We start from the raw sequence: 12,473 nt of genomic DNA on the forward strand, positions 1-12,473 counted from the left end.
GGTCTCTGAGGGCTTAAGCCCTGGTACGATGTTAGACATGAGGCCAATGGCGATAAGATCCTAATCGAGACGGAACAAGCTAAATGCGGCGGTGCTATGCTAGAAAGCGGAGATGTAAGGGGGCCACGTCATAAAGAGTGTCACGAAGTTGTGAACATGTGGCAAGACTGCAGTTGAAGGACCTTCAACACGCCCGCAGACCTCGCCAAAGGCGCACACATTGGCGCAGATGCTCACCCTTCGTTTTGATAACCACATTGGCAGCAGCGTACGAGAAATCCGATATCAACACCTACCGCTCATCGATAGATAGGTCCAGCCTGCGGACATTCATCGAGACTGCAGGTAACCGTACCCGGATGTGATAGATCCGTCGCTCTGCAGAGAACAAGAGTAAAATGCACACCTTGCTGGCGCACTCCGTCATCGCGATAGTGTCGCTCATCAGGTCAGCAACATCGTAGCATATTGGAATAGCATACATTCAGACTACGATGGAGACGATAGACGATCGCCAGGGTTTTACATAGAGCTCTGAGCATAGGAGAGGAAAAGATCGAAGAGTTTCTGTTCGCGTGAGATCGTGATTGCATCTACAGAGTGGGCTGGCAGGATTGAAGTTCATGGTATGGATGGAGGTGAAGGCGAGCGAACTGGAGACAATGGTGGTAGTGATGCAAGAGCAAAGAGGAGGAGCGGGATAGAGCGGGACGAACACGTCATCGACTGCGCCACCGCCACACTAGCACGTGGCAAGGTTGATCTTTTGAATTTCGCCGCTTTTTGCCTTGCTTTGCCTCCTCTTCCTAGGCAACTTGACAGAGATGATGATCGTCGTCTAACTGGTGCTCTGAGTGCTTCTCACGACACAATAGAACATTTCCCTTGCCTTTTACATCTCATGATCCTCGGCACGTTCAAGTCCAACCTCCAAGCGTCTCTTCGTGCTGACTCGCCCACGGCGAGTTGTCGACCGTCCTTTTCCAAGCCATCGATATCCATGCAATTTTCTCCTTGAGTAGTCACCAGGGCATAGATACAATGCTCTCCAAATTTTACCTGTGTGCTTCACAAGAGACACTGTTCAACACAGAACGGGGAACACAAGGGACACACGACGAGATCATCATGCTCGTTCCGATCAGTGTGTTTCCTCACATGCATGTTTCTCCTCTTAAGCCAGAGTTTTGTGTTATTTTTTTTGAGAATCTATTACCCATCTATGAAAATTTGTTTAAATGTGTTTCCCTTGCGGGTCCCATACAGCAACCCGCTGACCCTCTCTCCCGGCCGAATGTCTATTCGAGCCCGCTATTAGAGCTGATTGTGATTGAAGAGCGAGATAGCAGAGAGGGTATTCAGCAGCGATCTGTTCCGTGCGCTTTTTCATCCGCAATCCTATCCGTTTTATCAGCCATTCTCTTCTACGCCACCGTGCCATACTCCCTATTGTACCTTCGCGATGGGTCGCCCCCCTCCGTTTCCCCGATTGATACTTCCTCTTCCACTTTATTCAACTCACTGGGCGGTTCATTCCACATTTCATAAACCGTGTCATGCAATTGATACTGTAACTTATCGCGCGCTACTCCTCTAGACTTAAATTGACACAAATCACTGTAACCTTGCGCACTTCGATGCAGTCAGACTTTCCTCTGATGGGAACCGCATCGTCTCATGCTCCGCTGACTTGACCATCCGGATCTGGGACACATGGACTGGAAATGCGATAGGCGAGCCACTGCGAAGCCATACCAGTCTCGTCATGTCTGTCGCAATCACCCCAGACGTGAAGCACATAGTGTCTGGCTCGAACGACAATACAGTCAGGGTCTGGGATATGGAGTCAGAGGATGCAGACGATGCGGTGTATGCTTGATTTCACCATGACAGATTGCAGAGTGTGTTATTTAATTTTCCTGTCTGTTCATATGCCTCAAGTAGCGATATGATGCTGATGAATGAGATTTACACTCCTTCATCCGGAACTATGTGCATGGTGATAAATATATCATTCAACAGGGCATCGAGTACGACTAAATTTCACAATATATATCCAGGAAAGTGGAACAGCATACGAGCCCCTAGAAGACATCGCAAACCTCATATTAGTACTCGGGTATCATGGATGTAGCATCAAGGTATACTGACAGAGATGAATCAGAGCCGTATTGGCCGTGCACGTTGACTCGATAGCGTCTACTGGCACTGTAACCCGCTGTCGGTGGCGACGCACTCTGAGAAAAGAAGTCAGTGATACTGACCAGAGCGTTAAAGAAGGATTGTAAAGTAACTTACTGCCTTCGATGATACTTCCCGTGCAGGAGCTGATATAGTACTTGCACGAATGGCCGACATCGTAATGGTTGTTGCCGTTGCAGGCCGCCACTGTGCAATCGAGAAGGTCAGTCTAGCTGTCTGACACACAAGTATCAAAATTAGGTCGAACGTACACGGTGTACAAGCGATATCTGCCTTCAAGGTCGCCGCACTAGCAGGGACGACGAGGAGGAGCGCGGAGGCGAGAGCGAAGAAGGCGTTGGAGAACTGCATGATAAACTAGTGGTGCTTGGATGTGGTTGGAAGTGAAAAGACTGCGAGTGGAAGTGGGAGTGGGTTGTGAGTTCTGAGGGAGGGGCTCAGCGGGTTTATATAACCGTCTGAGATACCCCTCGCACAGAATGAGGATGAAAGTCCGCTGGGCCTCGACACTTCAGCCGAGTCGTCCACTCTGCAAGGTTGGGTTTCGCTGAGTATCAAGCTGAACGCTCACCGTTCTCTCTCTCGTAATCAATTAAGCACGGCTCCATGGCGCCGTCATGATACAGGCTCACACTGCATAACGCGCATGCGTTACGTGCATTGAGATTGAAACTTTTGAAATTAGACGGCCACCGGATGACACAATCATGAAGGCCAGCACAGGGAAATGAGAAGAAAGAGGGTACAGCGCTTTCATACCCTCCTTGATGGCATGATCATCATTGTCAAGGCGTTAAAGAAGAGGATAGACTTGTAGACATACTGTTCGCCGTCGACGTGATCTTGTGACCCTCGAGACTTTGTGCACTGATCTAAGAAGTGATTCTTCAGTGCACATGCCCGAAAAGCATAAGTCAACTGCAAATATATTGTGAGGAGCACTAGAACACTACGGTCGTCTAGTCATTCGCAAATGACTGAATGCACTTTCGTTCGCATGTATGGGTGGGTGATGCCTCTGTTGAGCTCAGCAAGAAGACTCGCTGGGCAATGTTTGCACCCCAACTCCAGCTCAAGATGCACTGCAATTGAAAAATTGTGAACGATACAGGGTCAACCGTCTCGTGAATTCAGTCCGCTTCTACTCTTGTCTAAGAGCTGAATACGAAAGACAGTCGGGTTTTGACCATGCTCAGGTTAGATAGGACCTGCAACTCGAAGGGCAGAGTGTAACTTGGCGACTGGACGAGCGTACAAAGAGAACGTTACACCTCCGTCTAGTACGACACGGTTGCATTGAAGGCCATGATCCGTCACGGTCATCATACACATCAGGGCGAGGCTCGTACTAGGCTCGCATTCAGCACAGTAACGAGGGAGCCTCCCGAGCTCCAGGTTCAACAACAACCCTCAAGAGCTCGATGTCCGACTGTCGAGTAAAAATGGGATAGAATCAACCACAATATCACGAGGCCAATGAAGGACTGCCGAACTGAGGCGAGATGGCACATACGAAGCCAAACCGATTGACGGCGCTCCATCCACGGAGTCGTGTATCATGACGGGATGGTTTACCTTCTTCTCTTTTTGATGTCCTTCAAGCTCGTAAGTCCAATTAATTTCGGGCACAACTGCTCAGCCCGAGCATTGCCCCATCCGTAGGTGACGTTGTTGATAGAAAGAAGTACGCACGAAGGGTTTGAATCGGAGATGAATCTTCATCGGTGACTGGGTGTGGTGGGATCTTTCGCAGCGCAAACAACAGAGATATACCGAGCAACTTCGTAATGAGATAATATGCGCTTGAGGAGCTCGAACGTCTAAACGGTCGAAAGCGGGAAGACAAGGAGGAGAACAACTTGAACAGCGAAGAGGCTGCAGAACCCGCTGGCGGGATCAGTTCCCACGACGTAACGACATTTTGGCTCGGGGCCCAATGGAGCGAACAAAAGACCTGTGCGCCGCATCGGAGTGCGCCACATCAATCTCCTGGTCCTCCTTCACTATTCAATGCACATCTACGGCCGGGAAAAAATCCGCCGCCATTCAGGAGTTTGATGGGATATATCTGCGACGAGGGGTGAGTTTCGTGAAGTTCAGTGCGGAGAACTTTGCTGATACCAAAGGCCGAGGCAGTAGCTGTACAAACGCTAGCCTGAGCGTCTATCATCACGAGAACGGTGCGTCAATCTTTGAGAGCCACAGGATTTCCGAGGTGAGACGTAAAGCATGAGTGGACTCATGAAAGAGAGAATACATATTCATCTCAGCTTGTAGGACCATCTCGACAGGGCTAAAGATGTCATGTGTCAGTGATGCGATACGAATATATTACTCGTCGTACGGCCGCCGCTGATCGGGTTTCGGGGTCATTGATGTTTTCATCTCGACCTTAGGTTGAATTGCATGTGTCATATTGGTGGGCTGAGCAGAGAGGGTCTCCGTCGTGCTGGTCTCGTTCATTCGAGTTTCATCCGAGGTGGTATACGGTCCAGCTGTGTGTTCGTCATGATTCGACTCAACCTAGAGCCTTGGTATCCGCACTTGTATTCTCTGCAAGTATGAGGCATATATCAAATTGACGCCTCAGAGAGTTATAAAAGCTGATCGCCGAGTCTCTCCATCTCATCAACATCCACAACCTACTTCTATCTCCAACTCACATCCTTCTACCTAGCAACTACCCTTCATATTCCACCATGCAATTCACCACCACCTTCTTCGCTCTCGCCTCCGCGCTCCTCTTCGTCCTCCCCGCGGTCAACGCCATCGCTTGTGACCCCCGTACGCTTTCCCCTTCGCTGCTCCCACAGAGTGTGAAAACTGACCAAGTCACTTTGCTTTGATAGTGTCCGCTTGCAACGACAAGAACCACTACAACGCCGGCCATTCATGCAAGTACTACGTGAGCGCCTGCACGGGCGATGTCATCGAAGGCTGTAAGTTTTCTTCTGCACTTCTTCTAGAACAGGATGATCGCCACGATACTAAACACCCGATGTACTGTATTTTTAGACTGTGTTTCTACCAGCGGCGGCTTGGTTTGCCAGTAGGCGACTGCGCCAATGAATGCTACCGCGATTCGGAGGAGTCGAATTGGTCAGTTCAGGTCTTTGCTTCTGTGCGGCCCGTCGATACTGAGGCGATCGTCTTTGGTTCATACAGCGTCTCGTTGATTATTCGTTTATCTTTGTGATCCTGGCTGTGAATCGTTCGTGCTCTGTTCTGGTGAAATATATATATTGGCCTTTTGAACCATAAAGTAGGATGTGAGCGCGGAATATTTGCACGATGGATTTTCTTGTGGGCCTTATAGTCATTGGCCACGTTGGATCCATTGAGCATCGACCTCTGCACCGCTCAACATGAAATCAAGGCACCCATAATGCAAAGTAGGAACGACAGAAACGCAATTCCATAGCACTCGAGTAAGAGCGAGGGTGATGACGAGCGGCAAACATCTTCGAAAGGTCGTGCAGGATAAGAGCTATGTGGAATAGGCACAAAATCCAATGAACCAACCACCTCTCTCGATCTCTATGATAGACGAGAAAGGCTCCAGTTTATTACGCCTAAAATCGGGCACTAAAACTTGGAATGATCTTCCAGGACTGGGACTATACCACCTACAGCAAAGGACAGAACAAAACGGAACAGAACTAAATCGCTGACCGCTCTTACCATCAAACCTACTCAATAGACGAGCCTCCATGGAACAGAAACGTTTGAGAGGAATCCACAGCCAGCAAACCATATAATAATATCGAAGAGACGTTCACTGGGCACCGCGTCGGTGCGATGTCGAGATGTCACCAGCAACGAGCATTGCGACTCGCGGGCGCTGGGACGAATCTGTCGTGGAATAAGTGTTACAAACCAGGTGAAAGAGGCGGGGAAAGTATACCATAAAGATATGACTTACCTATCCATACAGATTCTGGCGTGGTTGTACGTCGCTTGTTACGCCACACAAGTAAACAAGCGCCACACTGTTGGTCGTTGCTCCAGGAAATGCATTCTATAGACAAGAATCCAGCACTCAAGAATGTAATTTCATCAGCAGAGGATGACGGCGATCTACTCCCGAGTCAGTCGCTGCTCGTTCGTGAGCCTGAGGACGACCAGGGTAATTTGGAAGGGAATTCGTCCGAGTTTTCCAAGCGATCGGGTTGAATCGAGATACCTACTCAGGGCAAGAGACGGGGGAAAAAATTCGGATAATACAATCCACGAAGAATACTGAGTTCGCGAGTGGGACCCAAGAGCCCTAGCTTTCCGTCCAGAGAGGATGTGGTCGGTGAGCAGCCTGGCAGAGACTGACGAGTCGGAGACGATCGGGATGAAAGCGGTGGTTGCCGGCGGACTTTGAAGTCAAATTTGCCCTCCCAATTCTAATTTCCGCTGGCGCGCTCCTTCAACCAACGACAACTCTGAGACCTTTTATGTTCAAAGCACTCTCTCTTTTGGCGGTCTGACAACGTTTACTGCTTCAGGATTCGATGGCATCTACCAGACGAATAAGCCTAGTCGTCTTAAACATCTATGTCCATGGCCAGTTCTCCTAGTCCACAGCCCGCTCTACTCACGGTCACGGACTCGTATAGAACTTCTTCTCTCTTGCCGCCGTGTGGCGACGTCTTTATCTACCGCGTTCCAAGTCCACGGATCAGCGCTTGAACATTGGGCGCTGCCTCTCAGACGGAGAAATATGCGTAGAGGTCGCATCATGTAGCTCTGGTGATACGTCACCGCTTGCATCTCAGCTTGCTGTTCGCATCTCTCACCAGAATGATGCCCTTTTGACCTGCTGAGTGTCTATCGATAAGTAACGCGCTAGGTGAATGCTGTGAAGAAGACTACTACTGCGACGTTGTTGTTCGCCCCGCGGTGTTCGCAGCGATATGGTTTATATATAGACGGAGAGACATGTGGTCCACCTCGCGCGCGCCTGTTGAGTCTCGCTTCCTTTCTTCTCGTCCACATCCAAATGTTTTTGCCAAGCATCGAAGATCGTGTCGTTCATTGATTCCTTCGAATTCGGTGGAAGGCCCATCAATTCTTACCCCATCCTGCTCTTTGCTAGCTACATAACAGCAAAGTCGTCGTAGGCAAACTGCATCGGAGCATCTTCGAGTGACGCTTTACTTTTACATGCGCCCTCGTCTCCGCAGAGATAACAAGCCGAGAGGGTTTTGATATCGGATCCTGCGCCCACAGTCGCACACTGCATCGCCCTTCCATCTTTGGCATCCGCATCCGCATCCTAACCTGCCCGCGACTATACTCTGAGAAGCGACAAGCATATGATCCTTCACCCACACACTCCCCACTTGGTGCCTCTTGTGATAATTATAGCACAACTTCGGTTGGCTCTGCCCGAATCACTGAATTTTGATTCGTACAGTACATATAGCTGACATCTCACCCGTCGCACACGAGCCCCCCTCTTTCTCACACCCTCCCTCCACGCACCACTCACCACCATCACCATGTCCGCGACACTGGCGGATGGCGATCGCGTTTCTGACAAGAGCCAGGGGGACGCAGAGAAGATAAATGAGAAGGAGGCCGGGACGAGGACGGCGTCGCCTGTTGTCGCTGACTATCATCAAGAAGGTGAACCCTCTTTGCGATCATTCTTTGACGTGTGATCGATGCTAATAGACTCTTTGTGTTCGAAGCTGCGGGTGGCAAAGTCCCGTTTGCGGTCTACCTCGAGCAGGCTGAAATCACTAGAGCTCATGAACGAGCGACGGGAGACCACGACGATACGCCCGGGTGCGTCTTCCATTTGCGTCCTTGCCCCTATCCGTCACCTAACCTCTCCACCCATCACGATCAGCCTCCGTCAAAAAGACGACGGAACAACAATCCTCACAGCGCACGAAGAAGAACTCCTCAACGCCCGTCGCGCACTCCGCGTCGCCTCCTGGGCATCCGTCTTCTACCTCATCACCACCGACATCCTCGGCCCCTTCAATGCGCCCTTCGCGTTCTCCCAGGTCGGCTATGCGCCCGGCGCGATTCTGTACCTCGTCATGGGCGTTGCGGCGTGCTATACCGGGTTGTTGCTCTGGCATCTTTTTATTAGGCTGGATAGTAATCGGTATCCGGTGCGGACGTATGCGGATTTGGCGGAGAGGATATTTGGGAGGTGGGCGAAGTATGGGTGTAGTGTGCTGCAGAGTCTGCAGTTGATCATCAACGTACGTGCGCATTCCGTTTCCGTTTCCCTTCGTCGTGCGGTTCGAGTTGGAGGTGTTTATATATATTCGTTTGCTGGTGTAGGTCGGAACGATCTGTCTCTCGAACGGACAGGCGGTGGAACAGATCGCGGGAAATCATCAGTTCTGCTTCTCAGTCTGCATCCTCATCTGGACCTTCGTCGGCATGTTCATCGGCCAGATCCGTATGTCTCCCTCTCTCTATTCGGTTCCCTTTTCGATCGCCGATTGCTCCGCGGCCGCATCGTTGCTTGACTGGCATATATTGACCCATTTTGTTTCGTTTGGATAGGCACGCTCAAGAACTACGGATGGCTAGCCAACTCGTACGTACCCCTTCTCTCCCCCCTGTCTTCCCTTCACCACCCTCCTCGCTAACGGCCCACCCACAAACACAGCGCTGTATGGCTCAACCTCCTCATCATCTTCATCTCCATGGGTTTCATCTCCCACTCCCCACCCAACATCGCAGCCGCACAGGCCGCGTACGGACCGAGTATCGGGGATGGACCCGTCGTGAAGAGCGCGTTTGTGAGCCAGCCGTTGTTTAGTAAGGTTAACGGTGAGTCTTTGTCATACCTGTTGTTGTTTTTGTCCTTTCGGAGGGAAGGATGTGAGTCGTGAGTGGTGACGGGATGAGAAGGCTGATTTGCACTTTTTATGTGGACAGGTATCATGAATATGGGTGCGTTCCGTTTTCTCGAGCGTGGATTGTGGGATTCGGGCGGCTGAGCTAGTCGGTATAGTCTTCGCCTACGGAGGAGCGATGATCTTCCCGGAGTTCATGGTGCGTCGTCTCTTCCCCTTTCCCGCTGATTATGCCTCGTTTAGTTCGATGTATGCTAACTGGATTGTATGTTGGATAGGCCGAGATGCGGAGACCGATGGATTTCTGGAAGGGCATGGTGCGTTTCCTTTTCGTTGTTACCCTGTTTTTTTCATGTTGGGATGCGAGGTGTTGGAGTTGGAGACGCATATATTCGCCTCTCGGCTATTATTTCTGTTTTTCCACCGCGCATATATTCTGAATGACGTTCGCGGAAGCATTCTGCTTGCATGGTCCTACGTCACTCCATTCATCTACTTCCTCTCTCGCCTTTCCCGGATATGCATATATTCGCCTTACGCATCTACCTCCACCTATCCTTTCTGTTTTTCCACCACGCATATATCCTGAATAATCTCAGCGGAGGCGTTCTGCCTGCATCTCATCCTCTCTTTCTCCACACTGCGTCGCACCTACTCTTCTTCTCCGCCATCCTTTCCTTCTCGATAGCCTCTTCGCTCTCCCTCCTCTTCATCCGTATCCCTCCTGCCTCCCGTCTCCCATCACCCCGCTCACATCCCTCCCTCTCCACAGGTCTGCGCCCAACTCCTAATCTCGACCGTCTACCTCATGTACGGCCTCTTCGTGTACTCCTTCCAAGGCCAATACACCCTCCCGCTCGCCTACCAGGGCGTGAGCAAGCAGTCGTGGCAGGACGTGGGCAATGTGATCAGTCTGATTACGGGCGTGATTGCGGCGGGGTTGTATGGGAATATTGGGATCAGTTGAGTTTTTTGTTTTTGTTTTTGTGGCCTTTTGCGTTTGGTCGGGATTGTGGTTGCGGATGTATGCTGATGTTTGGTGGTGTAGAGGTAGCGTATATTAACCTCGTAGAAGAATGGGCCAAGGGCCCATCGCTCCTCAGCCGCAAAGGCCACGTCATCTGGTCCGGTATGCCCGTTCCCTCTCCCTCTCCCCATCCTCCTTCCACGGACTAATACCTCATCACCCAACCAGGCATGGTCATCGTCTACTGGGCCCTCGCCTACATCATAGCCTCCGCCATCCCCCAAGTCCAAACCATCTCCGGCCTCGTCGCCGCTATCTGCATCATGCAATTCACATACACATTCCCGCCGCTCTTCATACTCGGGTATCAGATGATCCTCGATGCTGGGGGACCGAACGATCCTGGAGACACTTGGGCGGACTTTTCGAGGTGGAGGAGAGGGTTTTGGACGGGGATGGGTGGGGTGGACGGGGATGGGAATGGGGCGGTGGGGGAGAAGGAAGTGTGGAAGAAGAGGGGGTGGAAGTGTTTTAATCTTGTTTTGTTCTTGGGGGCGGCGAGTATGGCGTGTCTGGGTGCGTTCTTCTTCTCTTTTGATCGTAGGAATGGGACAGGTTTTGTAGACGGTGCTGATGTGGTGTTGTTTGCGATTTTGATAGGGATGTACGGGTCTGGGATGTCCATCAAGAATACGTTCGCGAGCGGGGCGGCGGCGACGAGTTTCGGATGTAAGTCGCCCGTTGGGTGAGCTCGTCTCTGTCTTCAGTGTGTATGAGGATGGTAGGTTGGTTCTTGAGACGTGGGCCGTGAGTTTTAGCTCTTGGGATTGCTCCTTTTCGTCGAGGTGCGATGGGACTGTTTGGTTTTGATCGATGGTGTCGGGATGATTTGTCTATGTCTATAATGAACATATATCTGTAATATGGAATGTAAAGCTCTGCTCTTGATTTCGACCGGTCGTGTTCTTTCCGCCTTCTTTGTGCCTTCCTCTTGGAACGAGGGGTCCGTCAGGAAAAGAAGACATGGACCAAAATCAACATAAATCGAAGGATATATTGAAGTGAGTACGCCACCGTGGCCCATGTGTATACGTTTCACATTACCGCAATGCTTACGCGCGTACTCTCCTCTCAGGTCTACTCCCATGAAGAGTATGTTAGGCCTGTGATGTGCGGTATGTATACTCTCTTGTTCCTCTACGACGGATTCTGATCCTCGGAGCTCAGGGTTGTCCACAAGCGCAACACAGTAAAGCAATGGATATATTATCGTTGGTACACCTTCGTAGCCCGACGCGTATACATTTCACCTCACCGTGCTTACCCGCGTATGTTCCTCATAGGTCTACTCTATGGATATCATATGCTACTATGAAGAGTATGATAGGATCGTGCTGTCTGGTATGTACTTGCTCATCTTTATCCACAACGGGTTTTAATCTCCAGGAGCTCAGGGTTGTCCACAAGCGCAACACATTAAAGCAATGTATATGTAGTTAGGTGCTCGTACGTTTTGCCTCACCGCGCTAACCCGTGCCCCATCCTCGTAGGTATGATCTAGTAGCAATGAATAGGATCGTCCGGAAGAGGAGGTATGGACCATAGTCATCATAAGTCAAATCAAAGGATATATTGTCGGGAGTACGCCTCCGTAGCTCGACGCACATACGTTTCAACTCACCGGCCGTGTTTACCCCCGTACCCTCATATTTCTACCGCCAGAGGTATGTTACGCTCCTGCCGTGCTGTAGTTATCTGTGGCGAGTGCGAAATACCCGGAGCTCAGGGTTGTCTGGTAGATGAACGGAATAAAGCAAAGGATATATTATCGTGAGTGCGCCATACGTTTTGCATCACCGTATTTACCCGCGTACACTCCGCTCAGCTTTACTCTATCGGCACCGTACTCTCCAATGGGGAGCTTGCTAACGTTAGGATCGTGTTGTGCTGCATGCCAATGCCCTTCCTCGTCTACGACGAAATTTAATATCCGGAACTTCAGGGAGAGTCTAATGGAGCAACGCACGCCGATCCTAACCGTGGTTGCGGTATGTGGCTAGTGTTCTCCATACGTTTCACCGGTCACTCCGCGTCAAGGTGATATTAAGCTGACAGCTAATTCCTTGATATAGTCCACGGGTATTGACTTGACCTATTTGTCTCGCCCCGAATGTCAAGGTGAAGCAGATGTGCCTCAGCGCTCGATATTCTAGGACTTCAATCCGCGTGCAGTTCGAGGCACTCATCCTCTACGGGAGGCCTAGCCTGAGATAAGAGCCGAGGGCATCACGCCGTATTCGACGGTAGTAGACGATGTGCTGCTAGCTGAAGATAGCCATGGCGCACACCTTGGAGCGATTGACACGGCGTTTTTCTCATCTAACGCCAATTGGAAACACCGATGGCGCTTCCATTTCTTAAGGAATCGGGTATATCTAACTGGAGCTCCATCCCCACCGTGCTGCTGTCCCTACCATGCCGAGCACCGCCTC

At 50.8% G+C, this 12,473-nt stretch overlaps 3 protein-coding genes across 3 annotated transcripts; 2 read left to right on the forward strand and 1 right to left on the reverse strand.

The window, feature by feature from the left end:
• Positions 1–2,199: 2,199 nt before the first annotated feature.
• STEHIDRAFT_155082 (uncharacterized protein) lies at positions 2,200–2,553 on the reverse strand (the record flags this gene model as incomplete). The annotated part of the gene is made up of 3 exons (XM_007302180.1): positions 2,200–2,237; positions 2,299–2,388; positions 2,454–2,553. The coding sequence occupies 3 exons, from the start codon at positions 2,551–2,553 to the stop codon at positions 2,200–2,202; spliced, it is 228 nt and encodes a 75-aa protein (XP_007302242.1).
• Positions 2,554–4,901: 2,348 nt separating this feature from the next.
• STEHIDRAFT_155083 (uncharacterized protein) lies at positions 4,902–5,255 on the forward strand (the record flags this gene model as incomplete). The annotated part of the gene is made up of 3 exons (XM_007302181.1): positions 4,902–4,986; positions 5,052–5,141; positions 5,218–5,255. 3 exons carry the CDS (start codon positions 4,902–4,904, stop codon positions 5,253–5,255), a joined length of 213 nt encoding a protein of 70 aa, XP_007302243.1.
• Positions 5,256–7,943: 2,688 nt separating this feature from the next.
• On the forward strand, positions 7,944–10,730 carry STEHIDRAFT_53256 (uncharacterized protein; the record flags this gene model as incomplete). Its single annotated transcript, XM_007301485.1, has 10 exons — positions 7,944–8,408; positions 8,491–8,611; positions 8,719–8,752; positions 8,825–8,992; positions 9,132–9,213; positions 9,293–9,331; positions 9,787–9,976; positions 10,063–10,143; positions 10,210–10,557; positions 10,642–10,730. 10 exons carry the CDS (start codon positions 7,944–7,946, stop codon positions 10,728–10,730), a joined length of 1,617 nt encoding a protein of 538 aa, XP_007301547.1.
• Between the last annotated feature and the right edge of the window lie 1,743 nt (positions 10,731–12,473).

Source organism: Stereum hirsutum, assembly GCF_000264905.1.
Source record: "Stereum hirsutum FP-91666 SS1 unplaced genomic scaffold STEHIscaffold_4, whole genome shotgun sequence".
NCBI classification, from domain to species: Eukaryota; Fungi; Basidiomycota; class Agaricomycetes; order Russulales; family Stereaceae; genus Stereum; species Stereum hirsutum.